The 23,818-nt window shown below is 43.1% G+C and overlaps 1 protein-coding gene and 2 non-coding genes across 8 annotated transcripts in view; 1 reads left to right on the plus strand and 2 right to left on the minus strand.

Annotated features, from left to right (window-relative positions):
- Positions 1 to 1,317: 1,317 nt before the first annotated feature.
- Positions 1,318 to 23,818, plus strand: part of BTRC (beta-transducin repeat containing E3 ubiquitin protein ligase) — a 201,626-nt gene continuing 179,125 nt past the window's right edge. For 2 of the 6 annotated variants that reach the window (XM_054436159.2, XM_054436163.2), the window contains exon 1: positions 1,351 to 1,528. In XM_054436159.2, coding sequence (XP_054292134.1) covers positions 1,481 to 1,528 — 48 coding nt within the window. In that variant the 5' untranslated portion in view covers positions 1,351 to 1,480. Of the gene's footprint in view, positions 1,917 to 23,818 lie in introns of all 6 variants that reach the window. The other 4 variants (XM_054436164.2, XM_054436165.2, XM_054436157.2 and 1 more) reach the window with 4 other exon arrangements.
- LOC129007041 (U2 spliceosomal RNA) lies at positions 12,157 to 12,347 on the minus strand. The gene has a single exon (XR_008492216.1). It is a non-coding gene; the product is annotated as a U2 spliceosomal RNA (small nuclear RNA).
- On the minus strand, positions 18,940 to 19,038 carry LOC129007030 (small nucleolar RNA U13). The gene has a single exon (XR_008492209.1). It is a non-coding gene; the product is annotated as a small nucleolar RNA U13 (small nucleolar RNA).

Raw genomic sequence — 23,818 nt, forward strand, 5'->3', positions numbered from 1 at the left:
CACAATCTAACTCACTTTTTTTTTTTTTTTTTTTTAGACAGAGTCTCGCTCTGTTGCCCAGCCTAGAGTGCAGTAGTGTGATCTCGGCTTACTGCAACTTCCGCCTCCCGGGTTCAAGCAATTCTCATGCCTCAGCCTTGAGAGTAGCTTGAATTACAGGCGTGTGCCACCAGGCCCGGCTAATTTTTGTATTTTTAGTAGGGATGGGGGTTTCTCCATGTTGGCCAGGCTCATCTCGAACTCCTGACCTCAGGTGATCCACCCGCCTTAGCCTCCCAAAGTGCTGGGATTACAAGCGTCAGTCACCGCGCCTGGCCCTAAATCACTTTTGTTGTTGTTATTGTTGTTGTTATATCGTTCTTTTTCATTGCTAAGTAATATTCCACTGTGCTACATATGGAATATGCTACAATTTGTTCATACAACCACCTGCTGAGGGGTATTTGGGTGTGTGTTAGTTTTTTAGGCTGTATATCCAAGTATCACAAACATAGCAGCTTAAAACAACCTAAATCACTTTTAACCGAACCCTAGTTTTCTCCTCCTAAGGTAGACCCAATTTCCAAAATAAACCCATATTGTACCTTTTCAGGCCAAAGAAAATATTTATATGCTTTATTTGCTGGAGGCCATTATATTCCACCGTTGAAGGACTTTTGTAAGTACCTGTTTGACCCTTAGTGCAGGGCTTACATCCCACAGTTAGCAATAGCAAGCTATGTGCTTTTTGAGCTCTAAACATTGAGAATTTCTTGAACCGAGTTCTATTCGGCCCTGACTTGCTGTGGGGGAGAAAAGATTCCTCGGGAGAAGTGTGGGTGGCGATAGCTTAGGAGGACCTTGAAATTCTGCATTTGTCTGTGAGCTGCTGCCAGGTGCCCATTGGCCCAGCTACTCTGGGTCGCAAACCTGCAGACGCCAGATACATGAAATTCGGGGACGTTCAGCTTCCTAAAACCACAGTTAGGCAGGTCCTAGGACCCGTGATTCTTGCCACAGTTTTTCTTAGTATTTGGGCTACAAGTGAGGCATTGGCCGCCATCTTGATATCAAATGCCAGGCAAGCCGCTACTGGCGTCGCTCGGTAACCACGGAGACACCCGTGCCCCCTCCCGTTTCTCATCCTTAGAGGCTGTAAACTACAATTCCCATCAGCCAATTTCCTCTGCTTAATGGCAAGTTATCTAAATCTGGCTTGTGGGCAACCGCAACGCTGCCGCAGTGAACTGTGGGAGTTGCGGTTCACGGCGTAGCCTCAGTTTTTTTCTGCAGGAAGTTTCAGAACTACAAATCCCGTGAGCCAGAGGGCTTTCGCCTGCGCACGGAGAAGCCGATTCTCCTTGGCCCCTCAGCCTGCGCCTGAAAGGTAAGAGAGGGCGGGGGAAAGAAAGAGGAGGCGGGATCCGGGCGCTGCGTTGGCTGCGGCCTGGCACCAAAGGGGCGGCCCCGGCGGAGAGCGGACCCAGTGGCCTCGGCGATTATGGACCCGGCCGAGGCGGTGCTGCAAGAGAAAGCACTCAAGTTTATGGTGAGGAGACGGTGGAGGCCGGGGAACGGCGGAGGCGCTGGCGTTGGCGGCGTCGTTGAGCTTGGGCCTGGGCCGCCAGCCCACTGCGGGACCGGGCAGCGGGACCCTGGGCCGAGGCTGGCTGCGGGGCGGCTGGAGGGAAGGGATGGGAGCTCCAGAAAGGAGGCTGGGGGTTGCGGAGCGGACCCAGGGGTGGGGGCAGCAGCTCCGCCATCTTGTGGATGAGAGGCCAAGTGACAGCGGGAGCTTAATCGAGGAGGGGGCTCCAGGCGGCGCGCGGGGCCCTGGAGGGAAAGGGGCGTGGGGACTGTTACTGAAAAGCGGAGGAAGCTCTCTGGAGAAACGCCGTGAGGCCGCTGACGGGGCCTTCCTGGTGTCCGGGTTACCGGTAAGGCCCGGGAGAGGAGGTGCATTCACGACTGGGGAAGGGAGCGCGGGATAGAGTGAAGACAGATATGGTGGGTAGAGGGGAACGGGCAGGGCTGGATGCAGATGGATTTAAGGGTGGAGGAGGGAACGCTAGGGCTGGTGAGAGGCTTATAGTTTTGTAGAATGAGGAGGGAGGATAGCCTTTGCCTTGAGGGTGGAATCCCAGCTTGGCCAAACTACTGTTGACAAACTCTGGAAGGGAAGAGGCCTCACTAAAGAAGATAAGGACTGGGAATGAGGACCTAGGGCTATAATGACAGTCCCTGTGGGAGGGGAAAAGGGTGTTGACTGTAAGCTAGAATTACAAATGTGAGGGAGAGGGGTACATAACGCTACTTTGAAAGGAGAAGCTAAATACTGTAATAAGGACAAGGTGATGAAAAGTAAGAGCAGATTGTCAGGGAAACATGGGTACAGGAGACTGAGGCAAAATGAGTATCTAATAGGGTAAGCAAAACAAAATTTAAAGGTAAATTGTGGGACGGTAAAATGTGGAGGCCAGGTCCTTTGTATCATTTTCTGGGAAAGGAAAGGCCGTGGAGATGAGAGTTGCAAAGACCCATAAGAAGTTAGGAGATCAGTTGAGAAATTTAGGAGATAAAAAGGGTGGAGGTGGGTAGAGGGAAGTAAGGCAGGGATAAGTCAGGATTTGTGATTACCCGTCAGTTTTAGGTTGAAGCACAGTGTGAGCAAAGATTGGATTTTGTGGGTGTGCTTAAACCCCTTGGAACATATTTCTTTAACTTTGTATCACGCTTTTCTTGTTGCTGTGCTTATATTTGGCAAACTTGTATAGTCTGATATTTGATGCTTTTAATCTGATGCTTTTTGTATTTCCTAGGTGTAAAACAAGACTTTGTGGTTACAACTAAAGAATGATGGAATGCATAGACTTTAAGCTTAACAGGTGGCCTTAGGGACATTGATATTATTTGCAGTCCAGTCTTGCTTTTTCAGAAGTTATTGTGACTTGTCACTCCAAATCTTACTCCTTTGCTTAAAAAAATAGTTATTTTGTATCTTTGCCTAAAATACCATAACAAATCCAGATAAACATGGATACTAACGAAACTGAATTTTAGGCTTTAAACGGCCCCATTTATAAGAATACTTTTTTGGAATCTAGTCAAATTCACTAAAAGTTTATCTTGCATTAGTGTTTTCGAAAACACCTAATTAAAGTTCAAGGGTATCATTAACAAAATTTCATTGAGCCTGAAGAAGGTTCTTGGATTTCTGCCCAACATTAAAATTCTAAATATGAAGAAGAGACCTTGAACTTTTACTGGACTTTAGAAGTAAGTGAAGGTTACTAGACTTAAGTTAGAAAACTGTTACTGCTTATTTTTGTTTTCCTACTTAGAGAGTTGACTCCTTTTTTTTTTCTTTTAAGATGGAGTCTCGCTTTGTCGCCCAGGCTGGAGTGCAGTGGTGCAGCCTCAGCCTCCTGGGTTCAAGCGATTCTCCTGCCTCAGCCTCCGGAGTAGCTAGAACTACAGGTGCAGGCCACCACACCTGTCTAATTTTTGTATATTTAGTAGAGTCGGGGTTTCACCATGTTGGCCAGGATGGTCTCATCTCCTGACCTCGTGATCTGCCCACCTTGGCCTCCCAGAGTGCTGGGATTTCAGGTGTGAGCCACAGCGCCCAGCAGAGGGTTGAATCTTAATCCTAATCCTGACACTTGTGTCAGATTTATGGAATAATGTGCTTTACAGATCATAAAGAGACATTATGAGATCATCCTTTTTACTCTCAGTTAGACTTCAGCCTAGTAACATTCTCAGCTACTTAATCTCTGCTTTGTACCAGTGAGTTATGTTTTAATAATGGCCTCATGGTTGAGTTAAAGTGGACTTGGAGATGACCATGTAGTAGTTGCAGCTTTTAGGGCACCACACATTATTAAATCTTGAATCAGTTTCCATAGGGAGAAGCCAATTTTTTCTTTTAATTTTAGTTACTTTCATTATTGACCTTGCCTGCTGTTTTGGTTGCCATTTGAGAAAAGGTCAACTAGAAGAGGGTCACCAGAATGACACCTTAATAAAAGAAACAGAGAATGGAGAGTTTGAGATTGGGTATTCTCTTTCAGTGCAGTAACAGTCTTATGAATCTGAGTAAGTCACAACTTCCCTTTGGTGCCATTTACCCTGCTATAACGTGTCTGTTTATTCAGAGTCAGTTTTAAGAAAGGAAGATAGGCCGGGTGCGGTGGCTCATGCCTGTAATCCCAGGACTTTGGGAGGCCGAGGCAGGCGGATCACAAGGTCAGGAGATTGAGACCATCCTGGCTAACATGGTGAAACTCTGTCTCTACTAAAAACACAAAAAATTAGCCGGGTGTGGCAGCGTGCGCCTGTAGTCCCAGCTACTCGGGAGGCTGAGGCAGGAGAATGGCGTGAACCCGGGAGGCGGAGTTTGCAGTGAGCCGAGATTGCGCCACTGCTCTCCAGCCTGGGCGACAGAGCAAGACTCCGTCTGAAAAAAAAAAAAAGGAAGATATTGGCCGGGCGCGGTGGCTCACGCCTGTAATCCCAGCACTTTGGGAGGCTGAGGCAGGCGGAACACGAGTTTGAGACCATCCTGGCCAACATGGTGAAACCCCGTCTCTACTAAAAATACAAAAATTAGCCAGGCCTGGTGGCGTGCACCTGTAGTCCCAGCTACTCGGGAGGCTGAGGCAGTAGAATCACTTGAACCCAGGAGGCGGAGGTTGCAGTGAGCTGAGATCGTGCCATTACACTCCAGCCTGGATGACAGAGCAAGACTCTGTCTCAGAAAAAAAAAAAAAAAGGAAGCTATTTGAGCTAGCATCAAATAATTAGTGCACAGTACACATGGAAGAACTATCCTTTTAATCAAACGAACATTTTTATTACTATTTGGCTTTGTTCTGGTCTTAACCTTTCCCTCAATTGTGAATCGCTAATGACAACTTTTATACAGATGTCATGATTTCCATGGTTTAAACAAATGTAAAATTAGTTTAAAATGCCAGAATGAAATGGATACTCTCACAAATTTGCTCATTGCTATACTAATGTGCCTTGATAAAGAATTTTACAATAAAATCCTATTAATAAGACTGCTGATTCAGAGATGACCATAATTCACACGTGATCGAGACTTAACACTTATTGTTTTACTTGTGAAAAAATAGTTTAAGCAGAATGTTTAACTTTTAAAAACAAATAAATGACATTGAAAGCAACCGTTTACGTTAACTTATGTGCTAATGTCTCTCATTCAGCTTTAGCAGGTCCTCAAGGACCTTTCTTAATACTTTTTTGGTTAACAAAAGTATAAACGGAAACTTGAAGAGAACCTAAAAAGAGAAATGAAAATGATTGAGGGAATATAGACCCAAACACACAAACACACACACACACACATTTAAGATAGGGATTGAAAAGACATGCTGAGGAGGAATTTGAACCTTATTTTTGTTTTCACCTTTGAGACAAGGTCTCACTATGTTGCCCAGGCTAGAGTGCAGTCATTGCTTGCTGCAGCCTCAAACTCCCAGGCTCACATGATCCTCCTGCCTCGGCCTCTCAAGTGGCTACAGGCACACACCACTATGCTGGCTATTTTTTTTTCTTTTTTGTTTTTGTAGAGATAGGGGTCTCCCTTTGTTGACGGGTGGTTTTTGAACTCCTGGGCTCAAGGGGTCCTCCTGCCTTGGCCTCCCATTGTTGGGATTATAGGAGTGAGCCACCTTGCCAAGCCATGTTTATTTTTAAAAACAGGATAAATATATTCTTGTCCAGCCAATCCCAGAATCAAGTACAGTAGCTTGAAATGGATGAAATAATTTTAGAATGTATGTAAGTTTTATTTGTAGAGCTGATAGATAAATGAAACAGTATAAGGGGTAAATATTTGCTGTTTAACAGACAACCTCAAAACTTAGCTTAAAAAAACCAATTATTTTTCCCCTCAAATCTGATGGTTTTTCTGCTTCACTTGGTATTGGCTGAGGTGTGGGAAAGACCTTCACTTCTCCTCTATATGGGCCTTTCTCTACCTGGCTGCTTGGATTTCCTTAAAGTGTATGGTGGCAAGGTTCTAAGAAGGGGCATTCCAGGAGACAGGAAGTAGAGACTGCCAGTCTTCTAAATCCTAGATTTGGAAGTCTGAGAATGTCACTGTGGGTCAAAGCCAGTCAAGGCCAACTACAGAGGAAGGAGAAATAATCTCTACCTATTGATGGGAACGGTGGCATGCATAAACAGGGGAGGGGGAATTGCTGGGGGCCACCTTTTGAGACTTGCTACTGTAGGTGCTATGCTAGTTGGATGTTCAGGCTAAAAATAAAAATGATATCAGCCAAGTTTGTGGGTCATAATGCTAGGAATGTTTAGGAGGCATCTCTTTTTTTGAGGTTAACTTGGGAAGGCACTAACATGATCTCCTGCATGACTTCCCTTAATGATGTCACTGTAGACATAATACTGGGTGAATTAATGTGATTCAGTAAGCTTGCTTACTTACTTCAGGAAACATAGGTATCTAAACACAGATTACATTTTAAAATAAATTGTCAGATGTTTCACTGTAATGGAATTTTCTTTACATCAGTGAAATTGATTACCAGGTAGTGGGATGAACATCTGAAACTAGTTCTTAGTTTAAGTTGTCAGAGTTTTTGTGTATACTTTACTTATTCCCAGTTTAAATTGGCTTTCAAACAGTTTCTTTTCTGGGTACTCTTATAGGTGTTGGGGTATGAAATTAGTGGTAATTCTTTTTGCTAATTTTCTTTTTTTTTGTCTGAGATACCCTGAGTCTCGCTCTGTTGCCCAGACTGGAGTGCAGTGGCACAATTTCGGCTCACTGCAACCTCCGCCTCCTGGGTTCAAGTGATTCTCCTGCCTCAGCCTCCTAAGTAGCTGGAATTACAGGCATGTACCACCTCGCCTGGCTAATTTTTTTTTTTTTTTTTTTTTTTTTTTTTGAGATGGAGTTTCGCTCTTGTTGCCCAGGCTGGAGTGCAATGGTGCAATCTCAGTTCACTGCAACCTCTGCTTCTGAGGTTCAAGTGATTCTCCTTCCTCAGCCTCCCCTGTAGCTGGGATTACAGGCATGCACCACCACACCTGGCTAATTTTGTATTTTTGGTAGAGACAGGGCTTTTCCATGTTGGTCAGGCTGGTCTCGAACTCCCAACCTCAGGTGATCCGCCTGCCTTGGCCTCCCAAAGTGCTGAGATTACAGGCGTAAGCTGCCATGTCCGGCCTCTTTTTGCTAATTTTCTAAATTTATGTTTATAGTAGATTTTCATAAATTATCTAAAGTGAATTATTAGATGTGGAGTAAAAATTCAACTTTGAGTAGTTTTAGAAATTATTTATTGCTAAATTAGAAAATAAACTTTCAAAAGAGATCTCTTATTTTTTTAAAAAACTTAATTGAGACAGGTTCTCACTCTGTCACCCAGGCTGGAGTACAGTGGTGCAGCCTTGGCTCACTGCAGCCCCTGCCTCCTGGGTTCAAGCAATTCTTGTGCCTCAGCCTCCCAGATAGCTGGGACTACAGGCATGCGCCACCACGCCCAGCTAAATTTTGTGTTTTCAGTAGAGACGGGGTTTCACCGTGTTGCCTGGACTGGTCTTGAATTCCTGACCTCAAGTGATCCGCCCACCTTGGCCTCCCAAAGTGCTGGGATTACAGGTGTGAGTCACTATGCCTGGCCTAGAGATGGGATCTGCTTTTTTTTTTTTTTTTTTTTTTGAGATGGAGTCTTGCTCTGTCACCCAGGCTGGAGTGCAATGGCACGATCTCAACTCACTGCAACCTCCACTTCCCGGGTTCAGGCAATTTTCCTGTCTCAGCCTCCTGAGTAGCTGGGATTACAGGCACCTGCCATCATCCCTGACTAATTTTTGTTTTTTTGTAGACGGGGTTTCACCATGTTGGCCAGGCTATTCTTGAACTCCTGACCTCAGGTGATCCGACGGCCTCGGCCTCCCAAAGTGCTGGGATTATAGGCATTAGCTACTGCATCTGGCCTCTAGAGATGGGATCTTGCTTGCTCTGTTGCCAGGCTGGCCTTGAACTCAGGCTAGGGTTAAGTGATCTTTCTGCCTCGGCCTCTCCAGTAGCTGGGACTACAGGTGCGTGCTACCACTCGCAGCCTAAAATACTTTTTAAATCTCACCTACTTTCTAGCAGTATTTTATTTTATTTGGGCGCAGCTCTGCCATCAGTAGGCTGAGCTCACTGCAGCCTCAAACTCCTGGACTGAAGCAATGCTCCTGCCTCAGCCTCCTGAGTAGCTGGGACTACAGGTTTGTGCCACCACACCTGGCTATATTTTTATTTTTTTGTAGAGATGGGGTCTTGCTGTGTTGCCGAGGCTGGTCTGGAACTCCCGGCCTCAAGTGATTCTCCTGCATCAGCCTTCCAAATTGCTGGGATTACAGGCTTGAGCCACCATGCCCAGCTCTAGCACTTTTTGTTTTGCGACGGAGTCTCGCTCTATTGCCCAAGCTGGAGTGCAGTGGTGCGATCTCAGCTCACTGCAACCTTAGCTTCCTGGGTTCAAACAGTTCTCCTGCCTCAGCCTCCCGAATAGCTGGGATTACAGGCACGTGCCACCATGCCTGGCTAATTTTTTGTATTTTTAGTAGAGATGGGGTTTCACCGTGTTAGCCAGGATGGTCTTGATCTCCTGACTTTGTGATCCACCCGCCTCGGCCTCCCTAAGTGCTGGGATTACAGGCATGTGCTACCGCACTTGGCCAGCAATATTTTAATATAGCACAGAAGTCCTTTCTAAATGTGTATAGTGAGAATCCATTGAGGATGAAATAGAAAATATTTACCAAAGTTTAACGGCTTAGTCAATAAAAATAAAACTTTCTCTTTCCATAATAAATCAATCTCAGCATTCTAAAATAGGCAATGGAGGGGGGAAGAAATTTCTATGGGAAGGGTCTACTGGATCTGAACAGTTTCAACTAGTGTTCCACAATATTTCCGCTGTACTTGGGGGGAATTTCTGGATAATTAGAATAGTCTGCGGCTTATTCCTTTTAGTTTCCCGTAGCCTGATTGAGATAGAGCTATAAGATCAGCTATAACATTGTACAGAAGACTCAGAGATAAACAAGTGAAAAAGATAACTGAGATTAATGTTGAACTAAGAATATGATTGTTCTCTGAGGCACTACCTGCTAGTTCCTGGATTACATTTATATGTGGCCAAGATGGGGATTGGGAAGCAAGGGAGCAAAAGCCCCAGAGCTAAGGGAGAGAGAATTTCTGCCTGCCTAAGATGAACCTTCTGAGTTGGATATTTTTTTTTCTTCCCCCTTGAGACAGAGTCTCACTCTGTCGCCAGACTGGACTGCAGTGGCATGATCTCGGCTCACTGTAACCCCCGACTCCCTGGTTCAAATGATTCTCCTGCCTCAGCCTCCCGAGTAGCTGGGATTACAGGCACGCACCACCACACCCAGCTCATTTTTGTGTTTTTGGTAGGGGTGGGGTTTCACCATGTTGGCCAGGATGGTCTCGATCTCCTCCTCGTGATTCACCTGCCTTGGCCTCCCAAAGTGCTGGGATTATAGCTGTGAGCCACCGTGCCCGGCCTTGAGTTGGAATTTCTTTCTGAAGTCTTGCTCCTTTCTGTAGTTTGGCTTTCCTTTCAGGGTATCTAATTTTGCCTTCCTGCTCCTAGGCTTGTGACCTGACCTGGTGCTGTCAATTACAGGACAGTGCAGAGGTGCAAGAAATTTTTTTTTTTTTTGAGATGCAGTTTTGCTCTTGTTGCCCAGGTTGGGGTACAATGGCATGATCTTGGCTCACAGCAACCTCCGCCTCCCAGGTTCAAGCAATTCTCCTGCCTCAGCCTCCCGAGTAGCTGGGATTACAGGCATGCGCCACCACACCCAGCTAATTTTGTATTTTTTAGTAGAGACGGGGTTTTTCCATGTTGGTCAGGCTGGTCTCGAACTCTCGACCTTAGGTGATCCGCCCTCTTCTGCCTCCCAAAGTGCTGGGATTACAGGTGTGAGCCACCATGCCTGGCCAGAAGAAATTTTTTGTTTTGTTAATACAGTCAGCCACGAATAGCTAACAGCTCTTACAGCTGGCCCCTCATATTCGTGGGTTCCATATCTGCTACTTTAACCATTGATTGAAAGTATTCAGAAAAAGAGACCACAATAAAAAATAACAATATAACAATAAAAGTAGGAATTAAAAACAATATAGTATAACAACTACTTACATAACATTTACATTGTATTATTATATGTAACCTAGAGATGATTTAAAATATATGGGAGGATGTGTGTAGGTTATGTGCCATTTAATATGAGGCACTATAAGAGACTTTTGAGTTATCTGTGGATTTTGGTATCCGATGGGAGGATCCTGGAACCAGTTCCCTGCAGCTACGGAGTTTGACTATAATTATTTAGCATGTACTATTTGCTGTTCTAAATATACTGTTCTAAGCTCTTTATATATATATTATTTCATTTAATCCTCCCAGTAATCCTGTGAGATAGATTCAGTATTGTTATTATCCCCATTTCTCATTTAAGAAAAATTATTCCAGAGAGGTTAAGTAACTTGCTCAAAGTCATGCTAGCAGGTATCCTGAGATTAAATCCAGGCAGTCTGACTTGAGAGCCTTACTTCTGTGCAGTATACTTCATCTTTGAAGAGCAGGAAAACTGTGGGATATGGTGGCATGTTTCCTTAATATCTGTTAAGGCACACTTTGGTAAATGCTAAAATAGAAGCACAAAGTGCTGTAGAATTTAAGGGAGGGGAAGTTCGTTTTTGTTTTTGTTTTTTTTTTTGAGATGGAGTCTTACTCTGTCACCCAGGCTGGAGTGCAGTGGTGCAATCTCAGCTCGCTGCAACCTCCACCTCCCGGGTTCAAGCAATTCTCCTGCCTCAGCCTCCTGAGTAGCTGGGACTACAGGTGTGCATCACCACGCCTGGCTAAGTTTTGTATTTTTTAGTAGTGCTGGAATTACAGGTGTGAGCCACTGCGCCTGGCTGGGAAGTTCGTTTTAACTGAAGAGCTCTTTAGCAGCTTTGTAGAAAAAAGCTTCATATTAGATCTTGATGAATACATAGATTTTGACAGATATCTCTCTGAGGTAGGCAGTCAAGCAGTGGCCAGAGTGGAAGAATTACTGTCCAGATTTACATATAGGTTCCCTGATTATTTAAATTACTGAAGTGCGGTAAGACTCTACTTTTGTCACAGTATCATTTCAGTTAGCTATTGGCATTTAGAATCACAAAATACCAGCATCTTACAATGATAGGTATTTATTCTCTTGAAATTGTGGGTTTGCTAGGTAGTGGATGATCTAAACTTGGCTTACTCAAAGTCAAAAGCCCAAAGTCAAGCAGGGCAGGGAGTAACTTGCACAATACTACAGTGACAGTAATCTACTGCAATGATCTAGTACAGTTGATTTAGAGAAGAATGGTAAGATGCTTATTATGACAACTATTGTGCTTTCTTCTTTCTGCTGTCCATTGTTGACACTATCCTGATAGCACTTTTTCATTTTGGTTGCTGAATAATACCTGTTGATTGGATACTCCTAGAATCACAATGTAATACAGCAGATTTCTTCTCTTCATGTTATGTAGAAAAAAAGCAATAATCAGAATCTTGACTATTCCACAGTGATGCCCTGAAAAGTTCAGCAATATCATGGTGCTATTCTTCTATCTTTGGGACTGATAAGCTTGATGTCACTGGAATGGCATTTGTAACAGAATTTGAACTGTAACAGAATTTGAACTGTAACAGAGTTTGCATCAAGGTCATACATAATAACCCAACAACTCCTTTGTTAACAGTTTTAAGAGCTTTTCCATCTCTTCACTGCACCTAAACTTAAAGTTGGCAAAGATCGGGTGCTGATATATTTAGATGTCTGGAAAACTTTCATACTTTCACTGAAAAGTCATAGAGACAGATAACCAGGAATTATAGCATGTGGATAAATGTTTTTGTAGCACAGATTCATAAATCCTTGTATGTAGGAAGTACTACACCAAACTGTTAATGTGGTTATTTGTGAGTTGCTGGATTATGGGTAATATTTCAAAATATTTAATGGTATTCTGAAAATATACTAGTAAATACACAGAAAAGCATTATTTAGGTGATATTTCTTTTAATTCTTTTTTTTTTTTTTTTTTGGTATCCCCGGAGCGGGTGCACCATTCCTGGAGGTACTGCAATACCAGGTCGATGCGTGGAGTGGACGGAGCAAGCTCCTATTCCATCTCCTTGCTCCAAAAATCTATTTAATATATTGTCCTCGGATAGAGGACATATCAGATACTAAACTGATGAGAACAGATACTACACTTGATCTTAGCCAAAAGGCCGAGAAGCTATTTTAATTCTTTTTCTTTTTAAAATTTTTTAATTTTTATTTTGAGACGGAGTTTCGCTCTTGGTGCCCAGGCTGGAATACAATGGCGCGATCTCGGCTCACTGCAACCTCCACCTCCCGGGTTCAAGTGATTCTCCTGCCTTAGCTTCCTGAGTAGCTGGGATTACAGGCATGCACCACCACACCCAGCTAATTTTGTAGTTTTAGTAGAGACGGGGTTTCTCCATGTTGGCCAGGCTGGTCTTGAACTCCCGATCTCAGGTGATCCGCTTGCCTCGGCCTCCCAAAGTGCTGGGATTACTGGCGTGAGCCACCGCGCCTGGCCCTTTTTATTTTTTTTTATTTTTTTATTTTTTGAGACAGTCACACTCACTCTGTCACCCAGGCTGGGTGATATTTCTTTTCTTTAATTCTTTTTCTTTTTTTCTTTTTAAAATTTTTTAATTTTAATTTTAATTTTTTTTGAGACGGAATTTTGCTCTTGTTGCACAGGCTGGAGTGCAGTGGTGCAGTCTCGGCTCACTGCAACCTCTGCCTTCCAGGTTCAAGCGATTCTCCTGCCTCAGCTTCCCGAGTAGCTGGGACTACAGGTGTGCATCACCACACTCGGCTAATTTTTGTATTTTTATTAGAGACAGGGTTTCACCATGTTGGCCAGGCTGGTCTCATACTCCTGACCTCAAGTGATCCACCTGTCTTGGCCTCCCAAAGTGCTGGGATTACAGGCGTGAGCCACCATGCCCAGCCTTCTTTCAATTCTTTTATGTTTTACAGATTTTCTACAGCGAATATATATCATAATCGGAAAAAGTAAAATTTAGTATATTGAGTATATGCATTTATAAAACAAAATGATCATGGACTACATTGTAGCAAGTATACTGGCCAGTGGGCTGACAGTGGCTGCTTGAACAGACTCCTCACTCTGAGCTCCAGTTTTCTTAACCAGAAAATCGGCTATTGTTAATTTTACCTACTTAAAAAGGGTCTCTCTCTGTTTTTCCTTTCAATTCATGTTAATTTCTAAATTGCCATGTATAAGTAAGGGGTTCTCAATTTACACCATAAAACCCCTTTATGTATCCAAGGTTTTCATAGGAAATTTAGGACTGTATGATCCTAAATTGTGCTGGAGTACCACATTTTCTGTTAAGTAGTACTTGGCAATAAAGTATAGGAAAAAAAAAATCAGTGGGTTGACAAAGAGAGGTCATGATAGTGTACCTGTAAAGTAATTTGATAAAAAATGTGAGCCTGAACTGATTGCAAAGCATTGTTACATATAGGGGAAGACATTATGGGAGCAGAGGGAAGTGAAGATACAAAGTTGAATAAAACTTCTCTAGAGCTTCACAATCTAATAAAATAGGCATTTATAAATATCTCTTAAGGTGCACTTTGTTAAGTGCTAAAATAGTGGTACAAAGTGCTATAGAATTTAAGAGAGGCAACAGAAAAAAAAGTAAATTGAGTTAAAGGAAGGAGAAATTAGTTTTAACAAGAGATTTTTTAGAAGCTTTAAAGAAGAAAGTTTTGTATTGGACCTCGAAGAGTAGATAGATTTTGACAGACTTCTGTCTGAGGTGGGCAGTTCCAAGAATAGGAAGTAGCTTGGGTAAAGGCCAGGAGATCAGAAGTTGGGCAGGTGCAGTGAGTTATAGGTGGGTAGATAGGTATAATTTGAGTATAGCAGATAAGGAAAATATAAATTGGAGGCCCAGGGAGTTTGGACTTAATCTAGTTATATATATATATATTTATTATTATTATTTTTTTTGAGATGGAGTCTCGCTCTGTCGCCCAGGCTGGAGTGCAGTGGCGCGATCTTGGCTCACTGCATCGTCTGCCTCCCAGGTTCAAGCCATTCGCCTACCTCAGCCTCCCGAGTGGCTGGGACTACATGCAGGCACCACCACGCCCAGCTAATTTTTGTATTTTTAGTAGAGACAGGGTTTCACCATGTTGGCCAGGATGGTCTCTGTCTCTTGACCTTGTGATCCGCCCGCCTCGGCCTCCCAAAGTGTTGGGATTACAGGCGTGAGCCACTGCACCTGGCCTAGATCTATATTTAAGAAGAATGTTCTAGTGTACTTTATGTATGTGTTAATGTGAGCTTTTTTACTAAAGTAAAATATATATACAAATAGTTACATATTTTTAATATGTACAAATAATTATATATAGCTCAGTGAGTTTTTACCTAGTGAACATATCTTCGTAACCATTATCTAGATCAGGAATAGAACTTTGCCAGCACTCCACAAGTTGCCTTCATGCCCCCTTTAGTTACTAACTCCCTACTCCCAAGGGAAACCACTCTCTTATAATATCTGTAGATTAGTTTTACTGTTATTGGTATGTAAGCTCATCTAAATGGAATCATTCCAGGGTGTATTCTTTGGTGTCTGGTATCTTTTGTCCCACATTGTTTGTAAGATGATTCATTCAGGTTGTTGTGAGAGGTGTGGTGTGTTTATTCTTGTTAATGTATTCCACTGTGATTAATCCTTCAGATTAGTCATTCTATTTTTGATGGACACTTGGGTTATTTCCAGTTTTTGGCTACTTTAAATTGTGCTATTATAAATAATCTTGTACAGTCTTTCCTTAAACATATGTACATATTTCTGTTGGGTAGGTACCTGAGAATGGAATCGCTGGGTCACAGGGTGTGAAAATGTTTAGCTTTATGCTATGGTTTGAATATAGCTTGTTTGGCTCTGCCAAGTCTCATGTTGAAATTTGATCTCCAGTGTTGGAGGTGGGGCCTGGTGGGAGGTGTTTGGATTATGGAGATGCATTCCTCATGAAGGGCTTGGTGCCATCCTGTTGGAAATAAGTGTGTTCTCGCTCCATTAGTTCCTGCCAGAGCTGGTTGTTTAAGAGTCTGGCACCTCCCTCTTCTCTCTTTTGGTTTCTCTCTTGGCGTGTGATTTCTGCACATGCAGCTCCTATTCGCCCTCCACCATGAGTGGAAGCTGCTTGAGACCCTCACCAGGAACAGATGCTAGCACCATGCTTCTTGTACAGCCTGCAGAACTGTGAGCCAAATAAACCTTTTTTTATTATGAGTTACCCACCCTCAGGTATTCCATTATAGCAACATAAATGGACTAAGACACATTAGTAGAACCTATGCAACTGTTTTTCTTTTTCTTTTTTTTTTTTTAGAGACAGGATCTCACTCTGTTGCCCAGGCCGGAGTGCAGTGGCATGATCATGGGTCACTGCACCCTCGAACTGCTGGGTTCAAGCTGTCTTCCCATTTTAGCCTCCTGAGTAACTAGGACTACAGGCATGTGCCACCACACTCAGCTAATGTTTTTCATTTTATACTTTGTTTAGCAGTGTATGGGAGTCCCAGTTGCTGAACATTCTTGCAGTGCTCACTTAATATCATCTTTTTTGAGGCCGGGTATAGTGGCTTATGCCTCTAATCCCAGCACTTTGGGAGGCTGAGGCAGGTAGATCGCTTGAGGCCAGGAGTTCGAGTCTAGCCTGGCTAACATGGTGAAACCTCGCTTCTACTAAAGGTACAAAAGTTAGCTGGATGTGGTGGCGGGCACCTGTAATCCCAGCTACTCAGGAGGCTGACGCACGCGAATTGCTTGAACTTGGGAGGCGGAGGTTGCAGTGAGCTGAGATGGTACTACTGGACTCCAGCCTTGGTGACAGAGCGAGACTCCATCTTAAATAATAATAATAATAATAATAATAATAATAATAACAACAACATCGTCTTTTTCGTTGTAGCCACTGTAGTGGATGATGGTACTATCCCACCGTTTTAATTTGTGTTTCCTTAATGACTACTGTAAATAAGCACCTTTTTAGGTTTGTTGACTGTTTAGACATAGTCTTTTGTTGAAGTGTTTATTCAAGTCTTGGCCTTTTTTCCGGTATTGGAGTATTATTATTATTATTATTTTTTAAAGAGATGGGATCTTGCCCTCTTGTCCAGGCTCTGGAGTACACTGGGGTGATCATAGCTCACTGATCATAGCTCACTGCAGCCTCCAACTCCTGGGCTCAAACATCCTCCCACCTTGGCCTCCCAAAGCGCTGAGAGACATGAGCCTCATTATTTTTTGTGTGCCTGGCCTCATTATTTATTTTGATACTTGAATTGTTCCCTATTTGGCCAGTGGGACGTGCATTCAAACTGCTTCCTCTGTTTTTTGGTGTCACTGAGCATTTTCTTGTTTACTGAAAGATACTCCAGGCTCTTGTACTTTTTTTGCCCTTAGCCCTGGAATTGGTGATTTCTCCGAGAAGCTCTTTTAGAAGTTTCTTTTAGTAGAGAGTGACATGTAGAAGTCCAGATCTGGGTGTTAAGTGTGCTCATTGCTATTGGGGTGTCACTGCTCACAAGCCATCATACTGGACACACCACACACACAGGTGCACATTGCAAATTTACATTGTTATTTTATCTTACGTATTATTTAAAACCATGAGTTCACTCTGATATCCCCAATTCCAGTCTAATACCACAGGGTTCGTTCAATAATTTCATAATTGTAACTCCGTTTTCTGACAGTGAGTAACTTGGCTTTCGTTATCCTCAACATATTTTCTTAGTCAGTCAGCCCCTTTCTATGTGACCACTCTCATGTTGCTGCTGTTCCCCACACCCACTATATAGATGCCATCCTTGACTTACTTAGGCTCCAAAACCCCATGTCAGATTGCTGGTCTCCACCCTTCCATGAACACCCTTGTCGGATACCTGTGCTAGATTGCTTTTCACATCACATTTGGACTTCAACACTCTGTGCAGGGCTGCCATGTTGCCTGCCATATTTCTGTATGGACATATCCCTTATCCTGTTTTTTTGTTTGTTTTGAGACAGGGTCTCACTCTTTTGCCCAGGCTGCAGTGCAGTGGCACATTCACAGCTCACAGCAGCCTCACTCAACCTCCTGGGCTCAGGTGATCCTCCTGCCTCAGTCTCCTGAGCATCTGGGACTACAGGTGCTTGCCACCACGCCTGGCTAATTTTTTGTAGAGATGGGGTTTCCCCATGTTGCCCTGGCTGGTCTCAAACTCCTGGACTCAAGTGATCCTCTCGCCTCGGCCTCCCAAAGTGCTGGGATTACAGGTGTGAGCCATCGGGCCTGCCCCTTCTTCCTTATCCTGATGGTACTCTGTCATCCTGTACTAAGACCTCTGCTGATCCTGCAGATGTCTGTTTTGCCTGGCCCTGACAAAATGAGTAGAGGTTTATTGTAGTCAAAACGTAGTCAAGATTTTCAATTTTTTAATTTATGGTTAGCACTTTTTCTCTTTGCTTATCCCGAGATCATACAGATCCTTCCCTCCCTCCCTCCCTCCCTCCCTCCCTCCCTTTCTCCCATCTAGGCTCACTGCAGCCTTGACCTCCTGGGCTCAAGCGATCCTCCCACCTCAACCTTCCCGTAGCTGGGACTACAGGCATGTACCACCAAACATCGGCTAATTTTTTTGCATTTTTAGTGGAGATGAGGTTTCTCCATGTTGTCCAGGCTGGTCTCGAGCTCCTGGGCTCAAGTGATTCACCTGCCTCAGCCTCCCAAAGTGCTGGGATGCTGAGGTTACAGGTGTGCACCACTTCACTGGGCCAAGATGTTGATTTTATTTATCTACACACACAGACACACACACACAGACACACAGACACACAGACACATGTACATATATACATACACACACATATAAGCTTCATTTAAACATTTTTTATTGTGGTAAAATACATGTAAAATTTACCATTTTAACTATTTAAAATGTGTAGTTCAGTAGTGTTAAGTATATTCACACTGTTGTGCATATATAATCTCTAGAACTTTTTTGTCTTGCAAAACTGAAACTCTATACCCATTAGATGAACTATCCATGTCTCCCTTATCCCAGCCACTGGCAACCACTATTCTTTTTGTTTGTTTGTTTGGTGTTTTTTTTTTTCCCCCGAGACGGAGTCTTGCTCTGTTGCCCAGACTTGAGTGCAATGGCGCCATCTTGGCTCACTGCAGACTCCGTCAAGCAATTCTTCTGCCTCAGCCTCCTGAGTAGCTGGGACTACAGGTGTGTGCCACCACGCCAGCTAATTTTTGTATTTTAGACGAAGTTCATCATGTTGGCCAGGCTGGTCTTGAACTCCTGATCTCAGGTGATCCACCCGCCTCAGCCTCCCAAAGTGCTGGGATTACAGGCATGAGCCACTGCACCCAGCCTTCTATTTTTTTTTTTTTCCTATGAATTTGATTCCTCTAGGTACCTCATATAAGTAGAATCATACAGTGTTTGTCTTTTTGTGACTAGCTTATTTTACTTAATGTCCTCAGGTTTCATCCATGTTCTTCCTTTTTTAAGGCTGAATAACATTTAATTGTATGTATATACCACATTTTATTTGTTGTCAACGGACACTTGGGAAGCTTGTACGTTTTGACCTTTGTGAATAGTGCTGCAATTTGTATATGTTACAAGTACCTCTGTCAAGTCCGTGAGAAGTTTTATTTACCATTTGCATTTAGCTCTGCAATCCATCTGGAATTAATTTTTGCATATGGTGTGAGGTAGAGGTCAGCATTCTTTTTTTTTTTTTTCTTTCTCCATGCCAGAGAGGTAATGTGCCTGTGTAACAAGGTTTGAGGGAGGCACACCTCACACGAGGCTGAAAACCCAATCGTCATGCTTACAGACTACAAAAGGCTCAGAATTCTTTTTTTCCTTTTCTTTCTATAGCCAACTTATTCAGCACTATTTATTGAAAAGATTGTTCTTTTTCTATTGCAGGGTCATTTTTGTCATATTAATGTCTATATATATATATGTAGGCCTGCTTTTGGGATTTTCTCAGTAGCTCCATTGGTCTATTCTTGTGCCAATACCACACTGTCTTAATTTCTATATTTTTATATAATAACATTTCTTGATATCTGATAGTATATGCCCGTCAGCTTCCCCCTCCCCCAAGATTGCATTGGCTATCTTGGCCTTTTGCATTTTCTTTTTCTTTTTTTCTTTTTTTTTTTTTAAATGGAGTCTCGCTCTGTCATTCAGGCTGCAGTGCAGTGGCGCAGTCTTGGCTCACTGCAACATCCGCCTTCCAGGTTCAAGTGATTCTCCTGCCTCAGCCTCGAGTAGCTGGGATTACAGGCACACACCACCATGCCTGGCTAATTTTTGTATTTTTAGTAGAGACGGGGTTTCACCATGTTGGTCAGGCTGGTCTCTAACTCCTTGACCTCATGATCTGCCCGCCTCGGCCTCCCAACGTGTTGGGATTACAGGCGTGAGCCACTGTGCCCGGCCTGCATTTTCATGTGTATTAGAATTAGCTAGGCCGGTTGCAGTGGCTCATGCCTGTAATCCCAGCACTTTGGGAGGCTGAGGCGGGTGGATCACCTGAGGTCAGGAGTTGGAGACCAGCCTGACCAACATGGTGAAATCCCGTCTCTACTAAAAATACAAAAATTAGCCGGGCATGGTGGGGCATGCCTGTAATCCCAGGTACTCCAGGCTGAGGCAAGAGAATTGCTTGAACCTGGGAGGCAGAGGTTGCAGTGTGTGGAGGTCGTGCCACTGCACTGCAGGCTGGGCAACAGAGCAAGACTCCATTTCCAAAAAAATAAAAAAGAATTAGCTAGTCAGTTTCCACAAAACATACTTTTATGATTTTTATTGGAATTGCATTGAATCCATATATAAGTTTTGGGAGAGCTGAGATCTTAACACTATTGAGTTTCATAGTCCACGAAAATGATGTGTCTTTCCATTTATTTAGGTTTTGAATTTCTCTGTTTAGAGGTCTTTATATATCTTTTGTTAAATTATTCCTAGGAATTAGATGTTTTTAGGTGTTATTTTAAAAATTCAATCCTCTTTGTTGCTGATAGTGCAGAGGTTTTAAATCTGAGGTCTGTGGCCCCTGTACAAGCTATAAACATGTGAATACTTTTTCCTGAAAGATCTGTAATTTACATTTGAATCTGATTCCCACTGGGGGCAATAACAACAAAGATGAAAGAGCACTTAGTGCTTTAGAGTGGATTAGGCTAGGGAGGGGTACCGGAGAGGCAGGGAGGCCATTTAAAGTATGTAATAGTCTAGGCAAGAGACTGGGCTTGAGCTAGGGCAGTAGGTATGGAAAAGGACAAAAAGACATTCAAGGATATTCTGGAGACAGAATGAAGAAGGTTGCTGAGAGTAGGGTAGAACAAATGAAGAAAAAGAGTAAAATATAGCTGACATCAGTCATGTTAAGGGCAATTAGAGGGTTATCAAAGCAGTAGGTAGGTAAGGGAAAATGAGTGTTTGGTGGGTGAAGATATTGGGATAGTCCCTAACTATAATAAGGAGACTTCGAATTTAAGATATATTCGTATAAATAAAGACGGGCAGGGCCAGGCGCGGTGGTTCACGCCTGTAATCCCAGCACTTTGGGAGGCCGAGGCGGGCGGATCACGAGGTCAGGAGATCGAGACCATCCTGGCTAACACGATGAAACTCAGTCTCTACTAAAAAATACAAAAAATTAGCTGGGCGTGGTGGTGGGCGCCTGTAGTCCCAGCTACTCGGGAGGCTGAGGCGGGAGAATGGCATGAACCAGGGAGGTGGAGTTTGCAATGAGCTGAGATCGCGCCACTGCACTCCTGCCTGGGCGACAGAGCGAGACTCTGTCTCCAAAACAAAACGACAGAAAAAAAAAAAAAAGATGGGCAAAGTGATAGAATATATGAGATTTGGAAGGTGGAAAGCTGGGTGATGATTAGATGGAGATTATATATTATTCTGTACTTTTTTGTGTATTTAAAAGTATCTATAGTAAGAGGTTAAGAAAAGTTTATCCGCATAAAAAGTAGGCTGAACTGAAGATCTCTGGACCAGCTGTACTCAAATTGTTATGTGAGAGAAGTATCAGGATTTGGTTTTGAGTAATTGCATAACCACTGTCTATTGGGGACACAGTTTTATCAAGATCTGCCAGATAAGGAGGCACAAATCTACAGAGGCCAGGTGCTGTGGGGTGGCTAGGAGTTGGGGAAAAGAAATTGACTAGGTGTCTGTTGGCAACTCAACCAGGTGTGTGGACTCGGGAATTTAGCAAGGGAAGGTGATATGATTTGGCCCTGTACCCACCCAAATCTCATGTCTAATTATAATCCCCAGTGTTGGAGGTGGGGCCTGGTAGGAGGTGTTTGGATCATGGGGGTGGATTTCCGCCTTTGGTGCTGTTTTCGTGATAGAGTTCTCACAAGTTCTGGTTGTTTAAAAGTGTGTGGCACCTTCTCTGCCTCCCTCTCTTCCCCCCTCTCTTCTTCCTGCTTCGGCCATATAAGATGCACCTGCTTCCCCTTTGCCTTCTCCCGTGATTTTAAGTTTCCTGAGGCCTCCCCAGAAGCAGAAACCATCAGAAGCAGAATTCACTATGCTTCTTGTACAGCCTGCAGAACCGTGAGCCAATGAAACCTCTTTTCTTATAAATTACCCAGTCTCAGGCATTTCTTTATAGCAGTGCAAAAATGGACTCATATACAAGGGTATACGTTCAGCGGGAGAATAATGGCAGGGAGTCTGGGGCAGATATTCTGGGGAGATCAATAGGCAGAAAGCATCAGTGAATACTAGAAACAGGTGGCAAAGCATTGCTTCAAGCTTGAACTCAAAAGTGGAACTGGGAAACCCAGCAAGGAACTAAATAATTGATTCATTCAGCCTATACTGATTAGTGTCTATTGTAATAGTTCTACACTTTACCCTGTATAGGAATTATTTGGAATGCATGTTAAAATGTAGTACAGATTCTTAGTTCTTTTTTCCCCCTCTTCCCCTTTACTTGTTACGCCTAAAAAATTGGCATGTTCAACAAGCATATCAGATGTTTCTGATACTGGTGTTTCTCAGGATCATGCTTTGACAAAATATCTAGTCCACTGTATATCTGGCCAGTGTATCAACACAGGGGAAGTGGGGGAAATGATGTGGCTAGAACCAGAGTAAAAGGTGAGGCCTTGTACTTGGGAAACACAGCAGGAAGGAGCTGAATTAACTGGAATGAAAAGTGATGGCAGGCCAGTTGCAGTGGCTCACGCCTGTAATCCTAGCACTTTGGGAGGCTGAGGCAGGCGGATCACCTGAGGTCAGGAGTTTGAGACCAGTCTGGCCAACATGGTGAAACCCCGTCTCTACTAAAAATAAAAAATTTAGCCACGCATGGTGGCCCAGGCCTGTAGTCTCAGCTGCTTGGGTGGCTGAGGCCAGAGAATCGCTTGAAACTAGGAGGCGGAGGTTTCAGTGAGCCAAGATTATGCCACCGCACTGCAGCATGTGCAACAGAGCAAGACTCCGTCTGAACAACAACAACAAGAAGTGATGGCAGAAAGAGACAAATCTCATGGCAAAGGCTTGGATTCTCTGAATTCCAACTAGTTGGTTTCAGAAAACAGTTTACTTCTGTAAGCTGTTTGCAGCTAGAGAAATAGTGAACCATGGGAGTAGGAAAATAAGCAAGCTATGACACTTAGAAGAGGTATATCTAGTGGAAGGACAATAGCAACGTCCCAGAATGTGGCCACTGAGGTACTACATTAAAATCACATCACAATAAAACTGGTAGTTCTTCCTAGTACTATGAACAGATTGTGTATCATCTTCATTTATTTTAAAGATGCTGTGGCTGGTCCCTCAGCTCATAATCACCATCAGCCATGGCATCTTTACATAGAGGAAAAAGATGTAATTCAGTACAATTAAATAAGGTAAATGTAAAGGTGCTTTGTAGGTCATAGGGTAAGGTGGTGGTGGTGGTGGTGCTTTTACAACAACATTCTAACACAAAGCAATTCATACAGACTCCCAAAGTTTATTGAATAGGTATTCCACTCTCATTCCATTTTACTCTTTAAATATATATTTATTCATGCCTGCTGTATGCAAATTTTTGATTCCAATATTTTTTTAATGAACATAACAGTAAAATGGATTTTTCTTAGTGTACACAGTTTTAGGAATTCTAATATGTGTCGATTCATGTAAACCACAATCAGGATAAGAACAATTGTATCATTCCCCCGCAAAAAACTCTTATACTGTTCCTCCACCTCTAACCCCCTCTTCCTCACTTCATTTTATGTTTTTGAGAATGTCATATAAATGGAACCGTGCAATATGAAATCTTCTGTTACTGACCTCTTCCGTTCAGCATAATGCCTTTGAGCTAGATTAATCCATGTTTTTGCATGTATCGGGAGTTCACGTCTTACTATTGTTGAGTAGTATTTTATTGAGTAGTGTACCAGACTTTGTTTATTCACTCCTGAAGGACATTTGGGTTGTTTCTGGTTTTGGTGATTATAAATAAAGCTGCTATAAATAAACACTTGTGTATAGATTTTGTGTGAACATTTTCATTTCTCTAAATACCTATGAGGGAGAATTGCGTGATAAATGTAGGTTTAACCTTTTTAGAAATTGCTATTTTCCAGAGTGATT

This window comes from Pongo pygmaeus, chromosome 8 (genome assembly GCF_028885625.2).
Source record: "Pongo pygmaeus isolate AG05252 chromosome 8, NHGRI_mPonPyg2-v2.0_pri, whole genome shotgun sequence".
In the NCBI taxonomy this organism is placed as follows: domain Eukaryota; kingdom Metazoa; phylum Chordata; class Mammalia; order Primates; family Hominidae; genus Pongo; species Pongo pygmaeus.